This window comes from Mixophyes fleayi, chromosome 4 (genome assembly GCF_038048845.1).
Source record: "Mixophyes fleayi isolate aMixFle1 chromosome 4, aMixFle1.hap1, whole genome shotgun sequence".
NCBI classification, from domain to species: domain Eukaryota; kingdom Metazoa; phylum Chordata; class Amphibia; order Anura; family Limnodynastidae; genus Mixophyes; species Mixophyes fleayi.
In genome coordinates this window covers 246492740-246514427 of record NC_134405.1, presented here as the reverse complement: position 1 = coordinate 246514427, position 21688 = coordinate 246492740, and the positions used below count along the sequence as shown (strand labels likewise).

At 41.3% G+C, this 21688-nt stretch overlaps 1 protein-coding gene across 2 annotated transcripts; it reads left to right on the top strand.

Moving 5' to 3' along the window:
• Nucleotides 1-1434: 1434 nt before the first annotated feature.
• PCYOX1L (prenylcysteine oxidase 1 like) lies at nucleotides 1435-20720 on the top strand. Of its 2 annotated transcripts, XM_075209616.1 has the most exons (6): nucleotides 1435-1562; nucleotides 7150-7356; nucleotides 11377-11551; nucleotides 11965-12176; nucleotides 14094-14234; nucleotides 19361-20720. In XM_075209616.1, the coding sequence occupies exons 1-6, from the start codon at nucleotides 1478-1480 to the stop codon at nucleotides 20026-20028; spliced, it is 1488 nt and encodes a 495-aa protein (XP_075065717.1). In that variant the 5' UTR covers nucleotides 1435-1477; the 3' UTR covers nucleotides 20029-20720. The 2 variants fall into 2 exon arrangements, with proteins under 2 accessions (XP_075065717.1, XP_075065718.1); XM_075209617.1 differs by lacking the exon at nucleotides 7150-7356.
• The last annotated feature ends 968 nt before the right edge of the window (nucleotides 20721-21688 follow it).

Below are 21688 nucleotides of genomic sequence, written 5' to 3'. Positions count from 1 at the left end.
CCAAAGTTGCGTCATTTTGGCCGCAAGATTCCTGGAGAATCGCGGCCTTTTGGACCAAATTCTGCCCTAGGAAGTGGGCAGATTCGGGAGATTGCCATACTCTCCCGGGAGTCAGTGAGACTCACCCAAAATGCGGGAGTCTCCCGGACATTCCGGGAGAGTTGGCAAGTATGATTTTATTTCCCTATCATACACATACACATAGACAGGGAGAGACTAGGGTCAATTTAATAGCAGTCAATTAACCTACTAGTTTTTGAAGTGTGGGAGGAAACTGGACCACCCCCATGCACATATGGGGAGAACATGCAAACTCCACACAGATAAGGTCATGGTCGGGAAGCAAATTCATAACCCCAGTGTTGTGAGACGGAATTGCTAACCAATAAACCCTTTATATTAATATAATATGTGTGTGTGAGGGGCCAGTGTATTTATATTATGTGGGTGTATGAGGGGCTGTTTGTGGGAGGGAAATAAGTTTATTTTTTAAATGGTAACACTATTAATTTAATGTTGGAGCTGGTTGGAGGGAAATAGGTCTACTAAATGTGTATGCTATTAATTTAATGTTTTGGTTGGAGGGAGGTCTACTTATAAAATGTGGGTGCTATATTGATTTAACACTGGGGCTGGTTGAAGTTTACTAAATTTCGTGTACCCATTTTTTTTTCCAAATAGGGCCTCCAACATTCCAGGATCCAGACAAGCAGCAGCTGATCTAAAGACACCAGCAGCCACAAGCCGTGAAAGTAACGAGAACAGGTAGGAGAGAGCAGGGCAGTCTGCCAACTATCCTGGATTTTTATTATGAGGAGGTCTGACTTGTTTAAATGTTGCACTATGGGATTCATGCAGAAGACTGACATATTAACATGATTATTGCATTCCAGCACTTTTTCATGTTTCTGTAGGTAGAGGGCTGGGGTGGGGGCAAACCAATATCTTGCCTAGGGCACCATGAGGTCTAAATCCGGCTCTGTTTATATGTACCTATTTCTGTCACCCCTCAGTATTTGTGTGTGCATGTTTAATTTCTCTCCAATCTGTGGCGTCCACAATGTATGCATAAAGTCTAGATGAAAGGACTATACTCAGACGTTTGGGAGAGCAGTAATACAAAGGTTTTATTTAGAATGATCAGTGCTTCCGTCAACGATCCTGAGCAAAATATTTTATGTGAATTAAACTCTTTGCTTTCCGCATCCAAAGTGCGCAGCACAAAGTGAACGCAGGAATCCAAATTTACTACACAACACTAACCTATATTATCAACGCCTTTATAAACATACAATAGAACATAATTTGGCTCTACACAATGCAAGGTAAAGAGATGTGGTAACGCGCATGCGCTATAGCAAGATGAATGCTGCTTGAGTTCCAAGCCTCGGTCCCGTCTGTGTTACTTCACTAGTTCTCCGCGCTGATTGGTGGAATAGGGAAGAGCGACGCTCGGCTTCCAGACTGCATCCTCAGCATGGCTTCGCTTCTGTTGCTGGCTGGTTTGGTCTCCCAGCTATGTGCCGGACAGGCGGGGCACCCAGAGCCGCCTGGCAGAATAGGTAAAAGGAGGACGTATGCACAGCTATAACGTGCTGCGGTGTGCAGAGTGCCCGCTGCGTCTATGCATACCGATTATAATGCGGGTTATTTTTCATAACTGATTTCACGAAGGTGCATATGTATCTGACCCATAACAGCAAATTACACATTTGCTGTAATTGTCTATCTTGCTGTATCAGATGTAAATGTCTGGTTGCTATGGGTTTAGTGCAGATGTGTACATTTGATATGTTTTAGTAAATACCCCTCGTTGTCTACAACCTGTTTCATTCATATGTAGGTAGGCTACAGTAATTGCAGTGTTGCATTGATAAATACGGTTTACAGCTTCTAGCTGCAATAAATAAGGTTGGAAAATATAATCATCATCATCATCATCATTTATTTATATAGCGCCACTAATTCCGCAGCGCTGTACAGAGAACTCATTCACATCAGTCCCTGCCCCATTGGAGCTTACAGTCTAAATTCCTTAATATAGACACACTCACACAAAGACAGACAGAGAGGGAGACACTAGGGTCAATTTTTGATTGCAGCCAATTAACCTACCAGTATGTTTTTGGAGTGTGGGAGGAAACCGGAGCACCCGGAGGAAACCCACGCAAACACAGGGAGAACATACAAACTCCACACAGATAAGGCCATGGTTGGGAATCGAACTCATGACCCCAGTGCTGTGAGGCAGACGTGCTAACCACTAGGCCACTGTGCTACGTTTACCCCCATCCTTAGCCCAGAAACAGGATACTGAGGGAAAAATGACATCATTTGGTGTGTATGATGCAATATATAGAAAAAATATTAAAGAGAAAGTTAGCAGCAGAGAACTATATGCATATATTGCCGCCACACGTTTTTCGGTATTTGCGATAGTTTCTGAACTTTAATCTTCAAATAAAAAGTTTTGATTGTATCTCAATAATACACAATGCAGAGAGCTGCAGTGAAATTTTGGTCATAGAAAATGAGACAGCATGTATCACTCACAAGATTAAGCTCTGCAGTACACTGACAATCTGGCCAGAGTCAGAGTGCTGTGAATCCGATCCGCTGCCAGACTGTCTATGCTCAATGTCAGTCCCTCACTTTCACAGTCCTCACCCATATAGCTGCATTAAGACCTGGCACAACTGTAGCGTTTCTGTCCCACCATGCCGGGCCTCTCTGTACCTGTCCAGCTTTCTGCAAGCTTTTAAAAAATGGCCTTGTAGAGATCATCATCATCTTCATCAACATTTATTTATATAGCGCCAGCAAATTCCGTAGCGCTTTACAATTGGGAACTAACATTAATAAGACAATACTGGGTAATACATACATACAGACAGAGGGGTAAGAGAACCCTGCTCGAAAGCTTACAATCTATAGGACAATGGGAGTTAGAAACACAAGGGCATGTGCTACATCATATTGCACAATGGACCATCCAGACTGCAAAGGTAAATGTACTGAGTGGGTTGTGTGTGTTGCTATGTTGGTCAGAAGGTTGTTGTCTTGCGTTAGCAGTGTAGTGGATAGTAATAGGGTAATCTAGGGAAATTAAGATGATGGTTGAGGAATATCATAACCTTGTCTGAAGAGTTGGGTTTTCAGTGAACGCTTGAAGGTTTGAAGACTAGAGGAAAGTCTTACTGTGCGTGGGAGGGAATTCCACAAAGTAGGTGCAGCCCGGAAAAAATCCTGTAACCGAGAATGGGAGGATGTGATGAGAGTGGAGGAGAGACGTAGATCTTGTGCAGAACGGAGGTGTCGAGTAGGGAGATATTTTGAGACAACTTCTTCCACATACGCTGCCGCTGATGTTTCCTCTAATGGCTCCTCTGGTATTCCTCTACTGGGGCCCGTGGCTCCGGCCTTATCCCCTGCTGTTTCCTGCTACATCCTCTGTCTATAGCTCTAGTTTGGCACCTCTGTCCTCAGGAGTATGAACACTGGATACCTCAATGCCTCTCTTCACTGGCTTCCTACCATCGTAACCCTGGATACTTCTTTGTCCTCCAATTTACCTCCAACTGACTCTCCATGCTCCTGGTCTCCTTATCGAATCTTCACCGATCCCTGGATTTTCTCCCATTAGTCCGTTTGCCTTCCCTTGTCATCCCTTTGACTCGCTTTCAAGAATTCTCACTCCTGGTCCTCCCTATACTTGTTCACGGACACTAACGTTACTACCTCTACGTGCTCCTATCTCTCCTCATGGTAATTTCTTCCACACTCCCATTTAACACTCCATTTTTGGGCGTCCATCTCCTTCTGCCCTCTTCCTCATGAACTACATTTCATTACCTTACGCTTGGTTCAGTAATCATTAATGCACTACGAGTAGCTGTTTGCCGTATTTTAATTTATTATCCATTGTTGCAATGCATATTACTGTCTGGCTTAGTACTCACTATTGCATTTTAAGTAACTGTTTGCATATCTATTTACCACTCGTTACTGCATTGTATATTGCTCTACCTGACACTAGTCACCGTTACCTAACCTCTATTCCTTCTCATTACCATTCCTTCCTTTTCTATTCTATCCCTATTCCCTCCCTTGTTGCCTCTCGTCACTCTACCCCCCCCCCCCCTACTCCCCCCGGTTTCCACTTAGTGCTACCATCCTCCCAATGCCACCACCATCCTCTTTTTTTCTACTTCTACATTTCCATCGCCCCGCTTACCATGCCTCCTGCCTCCCTGCTCACGTCCTATACCCACTCTCTCCCCCTTTCCTCGTCTGTGTCCCAAACCTTGCACACCCTTGCCCACTTGTAACCCCAACAATCTCATTCACATTTCCCCACTCCCAACTCTCCCTTTCTCTTGTGCCGTTTCAAATGCCAGATCCATGCGCAATAAACTCCCCTCTGTTCACAACCTCTTCAACTCCAAATCTCTCAACCTCCTTGCCCTCACCAAAACCTGGTTCTCCTCCTCTGATACAGCTTCCTCTGCTGCTTTCTCCTATGGGGCCTTTCCTTCACCCACACCGTCAGGCCTGGGGACTGTCCTTGGTGTGGTGTGGGCTTCCCCCTGTGTGTACCTTCAGTGTCATCTCTCCTGATCCTTTTCTTACCTTCTCCTCCTTTGAGGCCCACTCCATCCACCTCTTCAGTCCTTTTCATCTCCATGTCACAGTCATTTACCGCCCCCCTGTCCCCATTTCCAATTCCTTGATAACTTTGCAGCTTGGCTTCACGACTACCTCTCGCCTGACCTCCCCTCCATCATCCTTGGCGACTTCAACATCCCCATCAACAACCTCACTAATCCATGTTCCATTAAACTTGCCCTTTCCTCCTCTTTTGGCCTGTCACAATGGATCTCCCCCACCCACCATCTTGGCCATGCTCTTGACTTTGTCTTTACCCACCTTTGCACTCTCTCCGAGTTCGACATTTCTCCATTCCTCCTCTCTGACCATCATCTCTCCTCGTCTTCCTTAACTGTACCCTCTCCTAAACACACTCTGACCTAGTGTGATCGTAACACTCTTGACCCTGCAGTCTTTTCCTCCTCCTTTGAGACCCTTCTCTCCCCCTTAGTCACACAGTCCTGTCCCAACCTTGCAAACTCCCTCTACAACCACACCCTGTCTTCTGCCCTTGACTTTGCCTGCCCCACCACTGCTGTCTCCTCTGCCGTTCCAACCCCCAATCTTGGCACTCTAATCTCACACGTTTCCTCAAATTATGTTCACGGACGGCTGAACGCTACTGGAGGAAATCTCGCTCCCTGGCTCCACTTTAAGTTCATCCTCTCCTCCTACTGGTCTACCATCTCCTTAGCCAAACAATCCTACTTTAAATCTCTCATTATTTCCCCATTATCCAACCTTTGCCGCCTTTTCGCTACCTTCAATTCCTTACTTTCTCCTCCCCCTCCTCCTCTCCCATCCTCCATTTTTGCCTCTTACTTCGCTACATTTTTCTCCTCCAAAATCAATGCCATCAGAACCGAAATCTCATTGTCCCACAATTCTTAGTTCTCCCCTGCCTCACCTTCTATGCTGCCCTTCAACCTTCTCCCAATGTCCTCCTTCCACCCCACTTGGGGTGTGGAAGTCCAGTCTTTACTTCTATCCTCTCCCCTTTCCACATGTCCACTTGATCCCATCCCCTCCTCTCGTCCATTGCCTGCTCCCACCTAGCCCACCTGTTCAATTTATCCCTCTTATCTTGAATTTTCCGCTCTTCCTTCAAAGATGCTATAGTCTCGCCTATTCTTAAAAAGAACGAATCTTGATCCCACCACCCTGTCCAATTACCACTCTATCTCTCTCTTCCCCTTCGCCTCTAAACTGCTTGAGCGGCTAGTCTACAGCCGTCTCACTAACCACCCGCCCACTATTGGTTCTACCATCATTATCCTTAGTTCATTGTCTGGGGGTTACCCTTGACTCTTCCCTTTCCTTCACCTTTCACATCCAATCCCTTGCCCAATCCTGCCAATTCCATCTCCATAATATAGCTCGGATCAGACCTTTTCTCTCCATTCTCTCCACTTTCTAACTCTAACTCCACTGTTCCTTATCTCCACTCATACTCCTTCTCGCCCTCTCCGGTCTTCAAAACGACCGCCACCTCACCTCCCATCTGATCACCACCTCTCACTCCCACATTCAAGATTTCTCTCATGCTGCCCCCTTTCACTGGAATGATCTCCCCCGGTCCATCAGGCTTTCTCCCAGCCTGCCTAACTTCAAATGCTCCCTCAAAGCTCATCTGTTCAGATCAGCCTATCCTTTCTCCATCTGACCCTGCCCTCATACTACTCTCTTCACTATTCTTCTACACTTACCATACTTTACCACCCACTAATTCCTCCCCCTCTTACCTACCACTTCCCTTTGAGTATTCGTCCCTTTACCATTTCTTCCCTCTCTGTGTCTCTTGATAGTCTCCACTCACCCTTAGATTGGAAGCTCCCTTGAACAGGGCCCTCTATCCTCTTGTCATCTTCCTCCTGTTTACCTTGCACCCTCACCCCTTCTTTTCTCCTTTTAGTTGCTCGTCCCCCTGCCACTGTCTCTCCTCTTATTATTTGCCTTTGCTTCTCCATCTTGGCGTTGATCCTGTTAGTGGACCCACAACTGTGGGCACGAGTTCAGCTTCCTTCCTACACTCCCCTCCTCCCTCCCTTCCCACTCTATCTGTGCACTGGTCACTTTTACCTCTTTGCCTGTGCACCCGATCTTTGCTGAGTGGTAATTTTTGTGCTTTTTGCACTTGTGTACTGCCTGTATGCCGTGTACTGTTGTCCCATGCTCTGTGTACGACTCTGCGGACTCTTTGTGGCGCCTCATAAATAAATGATAATAATAATAATGACACTGTGTAAATTTTATTGTAAAATTAATGTGAACAGAACACTTATCAGAAAAAAGTTAATGCTGTATTTATAACTTGACACATGCTCATAGGGGGGATTCTAGGAATGCGGAGGAAGCAAAAGTAGATGTACTAATTGTACTTCCAGTTTCCTAATTTACCTTCACTTTCTGCTTCATGCAGGCTTTAAATCCCCCCGCCCCCCGATAACGTTATTGTGGGAATTGCCGCCATTTCTGTGTTCCTTATTTTGTTTGTTTTTCCAGCTGTGATCGGTGCAGGTATTGGGGGCTCAGCTGTCACATACTTTCTTCATCAGCATTTTGGACCCCAGGTGCAAATTGATGTCTACGAAGCAGAACGTGTTGGAGGGCGTCTGGCCACCTTAACAGTGAATAGCCAGCAATATGAGTCTGGCAGCCCTTCAATTCACTCCTTAAACTTACACATGCAAGATTTTGTCAAGCTTTTGGGTGAGTTTTGTGTGTTGTTTGTTATATAACACTATATAAATGAGACAAACATATTCACACTTCACATCCCTGTACACTAGGTGCTCAGGAATCCATAACTTACAACAAAGGACAATACAAACCCCAGTACACAGGTGTTGCTGCTCAAGTGAAATCTTTTATTCAGACATTTTGGAACTGATACAAATACCCTATCAATGAGGTTCACAGATACAAGTAAAACAAACATTGACAGTGTATATACACTGATCAGCCACAACATTAAAACCACCTGTCTAATATTGTGTAAGGGCCCCTTATGGCCTTATGGCTCTGACCCATCGAGGCATGGACTCCACAAGACCTCTGAAGGTGTCCTCTTGTGTCTGGCACCCAGACATTAGCAGCAGATCCTTTAAGGTCTGCAAGTTGCGAGGTAGGGTCCTCATGGCTCAGACTTGCTTTTCCAGCACATCCCACATATGCTCAATCGAATTGAGATCTGGGGAATTTGGAGGCAAAGTCAACACCTTGAGCTCTTTGTTATGTTCCACAAACCATTCCTGAACACTTTTTGCAGTGTGGTAGGGCGCATTATCCTACTGAAAGAGGCCAATGTCATCAGGGAATACTGTTGCCATGAAAGATGAAAGGTTGTATTTGGTCTGCAACAATGTTTAGGTAGGTGGTACATGTCACAATAACATCCACATGAATGCCAGGACCCAAGGTTTCCCAGCGGAACATTGCAGAGAGCATCACACTGCTTCCGCCACCTTGCCTTATTCCCAAAGTGCATCCTGGTGCGATCTTTTCCCCAGGTAAATGACACACACGCACTCGGCTGTCCACATAATGTAAAAGGAAATGGGATTCATCAGACCAGGCCATCTTCTTGTATTGCTCCATGGTGCTCTTGTGCACATTGTAGGTGTTTTCGGCAGTGGACAAAGGTCAGCACTCTGACCTGTCTGTGACTGTGCAACAACATAAGCAACAAGCAGTGATGTACTGTGTGTTCTGACACCTTTAACTTTTTTCAACAATTTGTGCTATAGTAGCTCTTCTGGGGGATTGGACCAAACAGGCTAGACTTTGCTCCCCATACACATCAATGAGCATTGAGCTTCCATGAACCCTGCTGCTGGTTCACCGGTTGTCCTTCCTTGAACTACTTTTGGTAGGTACTAACCACTGCATACCGGGAACACCCCACAAGACCTGCCGTATTGGTTGATGATCTACCCCATTTGTCTAGCCATCACTATTTGGCCAAAAGTCGCTCAGATCCTTACTTTTGCCCTTCTTCCAACACATCATCTTCAAGAACTGTCTGTTCACTTGCTGCCTAAAATATCCCACCCCTTGCAAGGTGCCATTGTAACGAGATAATCAATGTTATTCACTACACTTGTCAGTGGTTTTAATGTTGTGGCTTATATGTGTTTGTTCATTTCACTTTTGTTTGTGAACCTCTCTGATATAGGACCTGTAGCTCTATTCTGCAGTGTAGTGAGTTATGCAATGCAGTCTCTTTTGGGATTAAAGTGTCCAGCCACTGAGCCAAATGTTGTTTTAAATATACAGTGCAGCCTTTTGTTACTTTCATGTTCAGGCTGTTTTCAGGTGCAATTTACACACAATGATATAGATCATGCACCGTAATTCTATGGCATTTTAGATAAAGCAGATGCAATTATTCTCTTTGTCACTTCTTAGAATTTTAGTTAGCGTTCCAAGTCATGAATATTCACATACTTCTTAGAGGTCAGAAGATTGATTATGACTTTTTATAGTCTTTAATAGTTTCCATCATATTCCAATATTAGTGTCTCTATTATTATATCCTCTTAGAAAGTCTTTTCAAATAATCTGTTACTTTATATATGTTGACTAGTGTTACTTAATGTTTATTTAAATGAATTAAAATATTGTGGTGTTAATAAACATTTGTGTAATGTAAAGCGCTGTTAATAACCCTGATATTGGTTATTAAGTTTTATTTATATAGTACCAGCATAGTCATCAGGAGGAGCTGAGGTCATGTCTTAGGGGCAGATATGATTCAGTGGCAGGTGACGCAATGTGTCTCCGGAAAGGTCGGCGGAGACATATAACGTTAGAGTCATTACGGAGATTTCTTACCGTGACAGTTGGATATATGCGCAGCTGAACATCTAGGCCGGGACAGCCTCTTATCGGATGTGCTGTCCCGGGATGATTTTCTAATAAATGTCCTAGTTATATCATCCCTTATCGCTGCAATAAGAGATAATAATGACCGAGTTGGGGGAAGGGGGGGAGTGCAGTCAGTACATTTGTGTCAGAGGCAGTGTGGTCCTTATGATGGCCACATGCTCCATACACTTAGCCTAGCCAGGTAGGTGCCCAGGAAGCGTTATATGTTGTTTTTACTACCAGGTAAAAGTAATCACACTAAATCCTATGATGTCACCGTTGTGATGTCATCTGTCTCCGTTTTACCGCCAAAAAAAGCTACATTGCAATTTATTTAAGTATAAAAATAACCTTTTGTGGGTTCTATTTCCCCATTTTATCTGACATAATATACATGTTTGGTATCCATAAAGTATGAGGAAGTAGCTAATTAATTTATGGGGTAAATCTTCACGGTTTCATTAATTAGGCGAAGTGTATATGTATGGGAATCATGATTTTTTTTTTTTTTTTTTTTACCATATATATAATTTTTAACCCGTGTAAAGCACTTAAAGCAAAAATATATGTATTTTACTAAAAACAATGTGGAATTTAGTAGGTTACACAAAACAGGTAAAATTACCTTTCAGTTAAACATGACCTGATGGTATATTTACTAAAGTGCAGTTTTGAGAGAGTACCTATAGCAACCAATCAGATACTAGTCATCCTTTATTTATTACAATCTATAAAATGATAACTAGACTCTGGGTGCTAAAGGCAACATCTCCACTTTTTTCAAACCCGCAGTTTAGTAAATATACCTCCTGATATCCACCTGATCATTAAGGGTTAATTAGTGTTGGTATTCAGTGTCTTTAAGTATCAGTCCTTATAAAACTTACCGTATTTCCCCATGTATAAGACGCACCTTTTTCCCAAAAATATTGGGTCTAAAACCTGGGTGCATCTTATACAGGGGTAGCGATGCAGGGGGGGGCAGCGTTACAGTGACAGCGGGGGGATCCAGGAGGAGGGGGCCAGGCACAGTGGCAGTGGGGATCACGGAGGAGGGGGACAGGCACAGTGGCAGCGGGGATCACAGAGGAGGGGGCAGGCACAGTGGCAGCGGAGATCACGGAGGAGGGGGACAGGCACAGTGGTATCGGGGATCCAGGAGGAGGGGGACAGAGGTACAGTGGGAGGGGGGGGCAATTGCAGGGAGAGTGTACTGCCCGGCTGCTCTGATTGTGATCAGAGCAGCCGGCCATTACACACTCCCTGCCTTTTTTTGACAACTACCGTAATATTTTGTTTTTCAAATTCCGGGGCCAAAATTAAGGTGCGCCTTATACATGGGGAAATACAGTATATTTGCTCCAAACAGCTTGTTTATAACAAGATACAAGTAGATTGGAATAGGATAATTTCTCTAACAAATAGTTCAGTCAAAAAATGTACCAGGCATCACACCACTATTTTAGTCTGATACTAGTTGTTAATATTTAGTCGAATACTATTGATATTTGAAGCATTTTAAAAGTCATAACAAAAAATAAAACATATTTTAGGTGTGTTTGAATAGGGTGGATATAGACTAGCAGGAGATATAGTGGAATGGGCAAAAAAAGAGCCAATCAGTGCATTAGAATTTGTAGTGGGAGAGGCTAAGCCAACAAGTTCCTAACGAAAGTGTGAGACACTATGCCATGTATGTTCATTTTATGCAAACTATATTTTAATTGTATATGAAACAAAATAGCTGTAATTTTGTTTTCCAAACATACTGATTTATTCACAATCCTAGTTAACGCCTACATTGACTTTTGATGAAGACTAATACCAACATTGGGACACATTTTTTGTTTTTACATACGCCAGGGCTAAGGCATCGTAGAGATGTGGCTGGAAAAAGTGCTATTTTCAATGGAGATCAGTTGGTTCTAGAAGAGACAGACTGGTATCTCCTGAATCTTTTCCGGCTCTGGTGGCACTATGGTATCAGTTTTCTGAGGCTGCAGATGTGGGTGGAGGAAGTCATGGAAAAATTCATGAGGTTAGTCATCAGTACAATGAGTATAACTATGAGCCCTTTCAGAGGTGAATATGAGTGTTTGCATTTGTTATGTGGGGCAAATATTTCAACTGCACATATGTCAATTTAATGTAAGATGCTGTTTTTTTAAAATGCACCCTGTAAAGGGAGAATTTTAGGCACTTGGCATTCCTGCTTAAAGATGATGCATAAAACTTTAAATTTGCCTATTGTTCATGAATGTTTAGAAAACACGTTTTTAGGCTAAATCGACATCTGTTTATTAAAAATTTTCCGTTTAAACACTATCATCGCTATTAAATAATCAAAAAAAAATGTTTTGAAATGAGAATAGAGGTTTTTTTTTTTATTAGAACATTTTTAATAATATGCCCCTGTAGGACATAATGATTTTACTTCTCCATATTTCTTAGGGTGTACAAGTACCAGGCACATGAATACGCGTTCTCAAGCATAGAGGGGCTGCTGCGCTCACTGGGAGGGGAGCATTTTGTGAATATGACACAGAAATCCGTGTCGGAATCTCTGCAGTCTATTGGAGTGTCACAACGATTCATTGATGATGTGATCAGTGCCGTGATGAAAGCCAGCTATGGACAGTCCGTGACCATTCCAGCGTTAGTTGGTGGGCCTTCATTGGTTTTTTTTGTTTGTTTGTTTGCTTTAATAGCAAAGCCAATTAAATTTGAGGCTTGTAGATGTAACTTAACATCTATAATAGGCCACTTTACATCGCCTCAGGAATGGATTAAAATTACAGTTTGGCTGTCCTGGCCACAAGTGATTGGCTAGTAATTAGCACAGTAAGTAAATAGGACTTTATGGCTGTTAACCTCTAGCCCCAAATAACTGTACGTGTAATTTACAAACCGGCAAAAATACAGTTTTTCCTTTTGTGAAATCAGGTGCCTTTTTTAGCGATGACTGATTTTTTTGGGGGGTATGTTAATTGATTAACGAGTGAAGGTGGAGGCTGTTTTTGGATGCAACATCTTGCTCCTTATGATGGCGGAGTGAATCGGTGCACTCATTAGCTAGTCGCAGTAGAGTGCTATGTTTTGTTCCCAGGTACAAAAAACAATACTTTGTTTGCAAGAAAAATATATTTAAATCAGCTTTAGGGGTTGTACCTGGTTTATCGAGTGGCTGCAGAACCTTTTTTTCCCTGCAAAGCTGTTTGAATATTACACATCTTCTGAGGTGTCAGAGATTTGGCAAAACTTTTGTTTAGATGACTTTTGTACCATCACTGTATACAGCAGAACACCAGCTATAAAGAAGTACAGCACAACATATATCTCACTTGTCCAAAATGATCGGTGTATTTGTCATGTTTTATCATATGTTCTTGTAATAGCTTCCAGCTATTGATCTAAGTTTGCAGAACAGGAGACAAAGGTCTTCGCCTATAGCAGCCGCCTTTCCCGTAGAGCTTTATGTGCTCACAGGTACTGGGATGCCCCGAATTCTTAAGCTCTTGTGTAATGGAAACTTATATGCAATACTGCAGCTGGTGAATTGGAGGCGGTAGGCAAGATAGGAGCAGATAGTCAGAGGCAGACCAGGGTCAGGGGTCCGTAGCAGGCAGTGAGGTCAGAAACAGGCCAAAGGGTCAGGGATGGCAGTGAGCAGGGAGGTCCGATGTGCAAGCCAAAGGTCAGGGCAATCAGAAACACAAAATTCGAAAATAGGCAGGTCACAACAGAGGTCCAATAGAAGCTTAGCCGAGTGTCCACAGGAATAACAAGGATAGTCACAGAGCAGGTCAGCAACACATACAGGACGCTATAACCGGCAGGGAGGCTAAGCCCTCCCTGCCTTAAATACTTAAACTGGCCAATCATAGAGCAATAAACAGATTAGCCACATGAGGCTAATCATGAACAATTAATTAGCTTTATTAACTTTAATGTGTGCCTTGCTGGCCCCTAATGCCGGGACGCGGCGTTGTTACAGAGAGCATCCCGGGACGCCAGCAGAGGAAGCGAGCCGAGGACCGCTGCAGCTCATAACAGTTCTATGGAAATTGTTCTGATATGTTTGCGTTTTCTAAACATATTGTATCAGTTAATTGAGATAAGAAAGTCAGGGTGTTTCTTGTGTAATTTCGTGCATCCAAAAACTATAATTTGTTTTTCCATAGGGACATATCGTAAATTTCCACCAGCTCTTTGACATTATAAAAGCAATGCATTTTTCATCTGTGAGATGCAAGCTGTGGCAGATAGCAGTTGATTTTTCTAGTAAATAGGTGTTTTGGATGTGGATGGGGGGGGGGGGCTCTGCAACTGTTCTCTGTAGAATTGTCATGTGTGTCTAAGATAAGGTAGCAACAACCATTTATCTACAGATAAGGCATTTTCTCAACACGCAATGAACTGTGCTAGTGTTTGTTTTAAGCATTGCTTGTAACATTAACATTGTTTATTGCCTGCTCTTTTACACTTGCATTCGTTTTTTAGGATTTATTTGTAAAATCTCAATACAAGTTTGAATTTCTTATAATCATCCATACTGACATCTTCTTGCCTGACTCCCTTAGGGGCCATGTCTTTAGCGGGAGGACAAGGAAACATGTGGTCTGTGGAAGGAGGTAACAAGTTGGTTTGTTCAGGTTTACTGAAGCTGACAAAAGCCAATGTGATCCATGCAAAAGTGACAGCAGTGTCTCTACACAGCACAGGTATATATAATTTACAATGTATACTGTATGCACATGATTGTAAGGACATGTTGTAAAGAAAAGACTCGGTAGGGAATCGGCAAAAGAGAACATGCATGAATTGCCAAGACCCTGTTTTTTTGCTTAATTCAGTGGTTCCCAAACTTTTTCAGTACGCGGCACCCTTAGAGTCTCCATAATTTTCTTCAAGGCACCTCTCCAAAATAATTACCGTGCAGTCCCGTTTTTAAAGTGTTTGAGTCAAAATAACGTAATAAGTATTTAGGGCAGGACAGAAATACTTATTTAGTTGTATGCAAAAATAATACACATAAATCCAAGGGAAGAGAATATTTTTATATATTTTTTTTTTTCAATTATATTTCTGTCAAAAGAATAATTTACAGCTAATATTAAGAGGAATAAGATCAAACAAAATAAAACAACATGTGCAAAAATCATCAGACTGTGCCCCTTCATCCACACACTGTCTGCCCCTCTGCATCCACACACACTGTCTGCCCTTCTGCATCCACACACACTGTCTGCCCCTCTGCATCCACACACACTCTCTGCCCCTCTGCATCCACACACACTCTCTGCCCCTCTGCATCCACACACACTCTCTGCCCTTCTGCATCCACACACACTCTCTGCCCCTCTTCATTCTTTTGCCCCTCCATTGCTGTTTCCTTTCACCTTCCCCTCATATTTGGCATTCTTTCTTCTATTTCTTCTGTCTTCTCTTCTGTCTTCTTACCAATGCAGTGGCGCCCGGGACCCAGCATTTTCCCCACTCCTGCCGCTTCTCACTTAATATTTTGGGCGTGATGACGTCACAACCGACATTCAGTGAGAAGCGAGGAGGGAGGAGCATGCTGGGTCCCAGACTCCGCCGAATTGGTAAGTTGTTTGATTTTTTTTTTTTTTTGTCCCGTGGCCCGCGGCCCACACTTTGGGAACCGCTGCCTTAATTGTTCTTGTTCTCTTGGACAGCCTTGAAATGCAGACAATCCTCAATAATATTATCAAAATTGATTAGCTGATTATCAAGGATGCTGATTGAAAGATAGCTGATTTGTACGTGGTCCACTGACAATCTTTATGATCTGAAATTAATCTGCCTGCTTGAGCGTGTGTGTGTGTGGCTCAGTCGCACTGTTGTGCCTGATGTTTGTGGCCAGCTTTAATATATAGAGGTTATTGGTCTATTGACACAAGGCAAGAGATATTTCATATTTGCAGTGTCATAAAGAAAAAAATTGATTGTATAAAAACACTGTACTGTAATTTTTTTTTTAAATGTGTAAAATCCTAGCACTAGGCATGGAAAATAGAGATTTTCAATTAGTCTCTTAATTCCAGAAACACTGCATTCTAATTCTTGTAAACCCATTATCTTTAAAAATATATTTGCATGCATACATTTCTTACTACTGTATGGGATCCATAATACAAAGTGCTGGGTCTCCCCACATTGCCCCTAGCATGGGCCTCTTTACTAAATGATATAGAAAGCGCACAGCAGGTATATTAGGACTGTGGGATTAGTGACTGCAGTATGGCAGCTACTTTCTAGGAAAATCTGCTTCCTATCAGAATACGGATAATATAAAAACAGCGCTCAAACCATAGATCTTAGAGTCAATATGGCTAATGTGGAGTATGTGTATTGATGTCAATGTGCAGATAAGTTATTTAGTATTAAACAATATGCAATAAGCTCATAAACCAATGTTCAGGATATCAACAGGTATATGATGTTCTAGGGGGCTTAGTGAAGCCCAAATGATAAACACTACTAAAATACAAATATAAAAGGACACTGTTAATTTTTGTATTGTTGTATTTTGCACTATTTATCATTATATACCAATTGTAACTAGAAAAGCTATATCATTTGGATATAGTGGGCTTCACTAAGCCACCTAGAGTATCATATCCCTGTTGATATCCTGGACATTGATTTATGAGTTTATTGCATATAGTTTAACACTAAATAAATTGCTACTTTTTAACTTATCCGCACATTGACATCAATATACATACTCCACATTAGCCATATTGACACTCATATTTATGGATTGAGCGCTGTTTTTATATTATCCCCTTTATTAAATGGTTTACCAGTGCTCATCTGCTTAACAGAGGGCACGTGCATGACTAGCTTTGTTTTCTGAACTTTATGGCTAGATTCCATACCTGCATATTTACCTGTGAATTTTTTACCCTTTACATTTTTAAGGGGGGAATTCAATTCCCAAACCCCCCCCCCCCCACCCCGAAAGTACCGCTGCGCTAAAACGATTACCGTTATTACGGTAATAGTGCGCATAATTACCGTTATTATGGTAGTCCTAATGCTGGCTTTTTGCTCTCAGCTTGTGATAAAGGTAATATCTATAGCGCAGCGGTACTTTGGGGGGAATTGAATCCCCCCCAAAGGGTGTTGTACAATTTATCATGGAACATTGCATAAGAGCTGGAATGCTAGTAGTAATATAAGCCCCTTATTGTCTATTAGTTTGCTAGTGGTAGCCCATAAAAAAAGATTAGTTTTATAGGCTGCAGCAGATAGGAATGGCCTTTTGACAAGAATAGGCATGATTGTCTAAAATAACAATGGTCCACTAAACGATAAGTCACACAGTGAATCATTTTAAAGATGCTGTTTTTTATATATTCTGCTAATGTTGAGATTAGAATTGAGCAATTGCCCATACCCATTTAATTTCCTCCAGTCTTTCGATATATTCTTATGTCTGTCTGTATTGCCCAGTAGGGTTTTATTACTGCGTTTTGTTCCCAATTTTAAAGCGCTACAGAATTTGCTGGTATATAGCAATATTCTATTTATATAGCTGGTATTTAACAGTATACCAGCTATATAAATAAATGATAATTATTTGTGTGAGCTGCATGATGTTTTCAAATTCTCCACCAGGGGGTGCTTTAACTTCAACATAAAATAATGCATCACTGCTTTTGTACTGCTTAGTCACTTCTGCATTTTGCAACACGTTTACAAATAAAGCTGCAATAAATGTAACAGCTGTATTGTTATCAGTGATAGCAGTTAGCAGGCCCACACAATGCTTCTACTTCCAAAACAAAAGAGAGTCTGTCACCAGGTTCTGGATTCCCATTTTATTTATAAACTGTGTACTATGCATGTATACACAGCAGAGTGTTCAGCTGTGGTCCTGTTTGCCCAGGACAACACCTGAAAATAGCCTGACTTCCAAGTTGAGCTGCTTTATGCACTGTGGGTCCTTCCTTATTCAGCACCTCAGGCTCTGGCAAGAAAAAGGCAGCTGTTATGTATGGGGGAATCTACCCATTAGGGTGCAGCACATCATGCAGTTCGACACGGGAGCCTGGTTGGGCTACTTTAAAAATGATGACGGGAACATAGCAGAATAAAAAAAAAATTGTACATTCGTAGTACACATACCAATATGCAATGATTAAATAAATATATTTGGGGGTCTAGACCTTGGTTACATGTTCTCTTTAAAATTGAAGAAATACCTATGTTTTATAAATTAACTAGTTTTCAGCTCAAAAGGACATTGATCTAAGTGTGATTAAATTATTTTATGTCAATTAGATTGACATTACCCATATAATCTTACATAAATTATGCATCGATGGTTAATTTAAATTCCGATAATATTTTCATGGTACCTTTCACCTCTGGAGTTCTCCAGTATGGTCAGTGATATTGTGAAATTAGAATTTTAATCCTTAATATCAACATTTTCAGTAATTATATTCTAGTTGAAAAGGTGGAGTAGTCCTTGGTTGCCTATAGGCACAGTGTAATATGACACTTGCTAAAAGATAATGACATAGATTGTTATTACATTGCCTTTTTTCCGATAACTAGTTTGTGTTCGGAGGGTAAATAATATGAATATGTATTTTCAAGTGATACCTTCAACTAGTTCCTCAAGAGTCTTGTACTGTGGGCACACAATGCCTATCCCAATATAAAAATGACCACCTAGCAGCCTATCCTGCAACTCAGCACAGATCACATGGGCGTCTGTTAGTGCAGTCCGACGATATAGTTAATAATAGTTCAAATGATTTTTATTGGCTCATTATTGAGTTTTGGGGCCATACATATTGGGCAATTTACTGATATAATGAACTTGATGACTATGAAGTTGAACTTGATGTCTTGGTGTCTTTTTTAAAAAAAAAATTTTTATTCACCTTACAAACCATGTAATTATCATGGTGGCAGCAATATTGAATGTGCAATTCCATTGGCAGACCACAAGGGATCACTTACTGAGGATATGATGCACTCATATGGGTGACTTGGAGCCTTATTGATCCTCATTTAAGACCATGGTACTGGGTCACAGCCTCACGTCACATCTAACTTAGAGATGGGTAGACAGGTGATCAGTCCATGTCCATTACACCAGTAGAGACCACTTTAACTTAAGTTGTGTTTTTTTGTGAAGTTAAATCCATTATCCTTCCATTGTTTATTAACATTTGTTGCAGTGATCAGTTGATCACTATTATGACAAGCTGAGTTCACCTTCTGAGAATTAAAGCTCAGGAAAATGCACAGTGGGCAAATGTCTACTTGTGGGTACAGTATATAGTATATACTGTAACAATGACAGGCCACTGAGTTATTCAGAGTGACAGGTTACAGGAACAACAATTGCTGCTTTAGCATGTTTGTCAGCAGTTAAATAGTGAACATGTTATGTGTAGATAACTGTGCCTACTTATATTTTATTTAAGCCTAAATATAAATTATACATATTTTAATGATACTGTTACTTCAAGTGCTGCATTTGCAAAATATCTTGCTACGTTGCAGACGAAAGAATTCCCTAGCAGCATGTCTTCCCCTAGATTTTCCATACAGATTATGAATATGACAATCACAAATCCCTTGAGATTTGGTGCTAGTATCAATGATGGCATGTTCCTTTTAGTCTACAATCATTTTGAAAAATAAAATATAACATCCTACTGAATTGTGTTGGTGAATAAACCGGAACAATTGTACCACATTAAAATATTTGTACAGAATAGTGGTAATACTACATGTAACACTGAGATTTTGGGGAACACACTGCAATGTACTCCATTTATTTTGTGTGTTTTCTTTACAGAACAGAAGCGCCTGTATGAAGTACAGTATGAGCGAGAGGGAACTCTTGGTTCTGATTACTATGATTTGGTGATTGTGGCTGCTCCTTTGCAGAAAGCTGGGAACCCCATCTCATTTCTGAACTTTCAGCCTCATTTTCCAGAGCCCACTGGTTCTTACCATCGGGTGGTATCTTCCATTGTCCATGGCTATCTCAATTCCTCCTATTTTGGTTTCACAGATCCCAAGCTTTTCCCGTACGCTAGTATCCTCTCCACAGACACCCCAGAAGCAATATTCCATAGCCTAGAATGCCTGTGTCCAGTAAATGTGTCATTTGGCTTCCGTCGCAAACCTCCACAGGAAGCTGCTGTGTGGCGGGTGCTATCGCAGCGGCCTTTGGACAGAAAGGAGCTCAAGACACTGTTTAAGTCTTATTACTCGGTCCAAGTAATTGAGTGGCAGGCATTTCCGAGCTATGGGACCACTAGTTCTTCCAGAGCATTGCCTCCTATTGTTCTTCACGATGGTCTCTATTATCTGAGTGGTGCAGAGTGGGCTGCCAGCTCTGTGGAAATGATTGCAGTAGCTGCAAAAAACGTTGCTCTCCTGGCTTTCAATCGCTGGTTTGAGCTCAATGAGAAGATAGACCAGCCAGACCTGCTGCACAAACTGAAGACTGAACTTTAGGACATATTACCATGTTGCACAGCTTCTTGACACTTTATCATATCATTGTGCATTCAACACTGGCACGTTGTATCCTATGTTCTGCGCTTGACAGCTGGTTATACCGTGCAACTTTGTGATTGAAGCTTGGAAGTAGATTGCAAAGACCTTATTTAATTTTACAGTTGGAATAACTGCCAGATACCTCTTTTTAATGATGATTAAATTGTACACTGGAGAAAAGACATAATATGTATACTTTTAATCTTCTAAAAATATAATGGTACCCAGGACTTTGAAGAGAACTATTTTGATCAGTTGCAGTGCATTTGTTTTGCTCAACAGCATTTGTCAATATGAGGATTATGTCTTGCACTTATTTTGCATTGGCCATAGCTTGCTAATAAAAAATCATTTTGGATGGTCAAGTATTGCACAGTGGATCAGTGCGATTATACTGACTACTTCATCTGTGCAATTATAAAGCCAGCTTTAGGCAGCAGAGACACTGATGGCATGAAACAGCCTATTGTCTTTCCTATGTACATGGGGCAGTGTAAAAAGCACATATTCTAAACAAAGACCTGAGCTCAATATGTACAGTTTAGAGGAGAGAACAGAAAGTCGCTGCACAATTCATATTTAAATGTTTTTATCATGAAAGGTCATGTTTGATCAGTCTTGTAGTGGTGATAATAAAATGTATAAAACAATGTGTTAATTATTATTATTATTATTATTTATTTTTTGTCTTTTTTTTTCACACCCTATTTTTACACTTGTCCTTTGAAAATATTTTCCTAGCATCAGGGATGATGACTGGTAACCTGCCAATAGACTTTCTAGATGGTAGCGTCATCAAACTGGGCAAGTCAGTATTGAAGATGGAGCCTTTCCAGTTACTATATATGGTACAGTAAGGGCAGATGGGAATTTATTACTGATGTTATTCAATTAGTCTTTAGGTGACCTTAATATGTTGGCCTGTTACATTTTGGGTGCAGTGTCAAGCAGCTGACTACTATTAAAGTTAATATTGCATTATTGTGGCAAGGGAGCAATAAAATGCAATATAATTTTTATTTTTTTTTATTTTAGGAAATTAAAATTTACTAAATGGCTAATAGCAGAAACATTTCTAGGCCCACCATGTTTTTCTAGGGAGCAGAATTCCTTTAGGTGCATTACGAGTGTCAGCAAGGGTTTGGAGTATTAGTTAAATTCCAAAATGAAGAGAAACCCTAAAACCAGTTTTAACATCATACTGGTAATTGTACAAATTGTGTACAGTAGATGGAAGCTGTGATACCAAATGGTCTTACAGTCCTCTACCTGACATAAATAAAGCTTCCTTGACTTGTCCTTGTTGACCATTGATTGAAACCAAAGGATCCTGAGCAGATGATTTGCTTCCAAATTCAATCTGTCTCTGGGAATTGTCACCAGGTTACATTTCCTGTTTCATGTGTTTATTTACACACCGGAACAAATGCATGAATATTCTCTTACTCTCCGTGCTAGACTGACTTGTCACAGAAAAAAGTCTTTTTTTTTTTTTTTGTGAAGTCAAGATTTACTCACAAGAAACTTTAATAAGCAGCATTTTGAAAGGAGTCTGTTTCTTACTGTTAATTGTTCCGTTTTTGTGCCTAAGTGAAATTGGTCACAAGTCAAATTATTT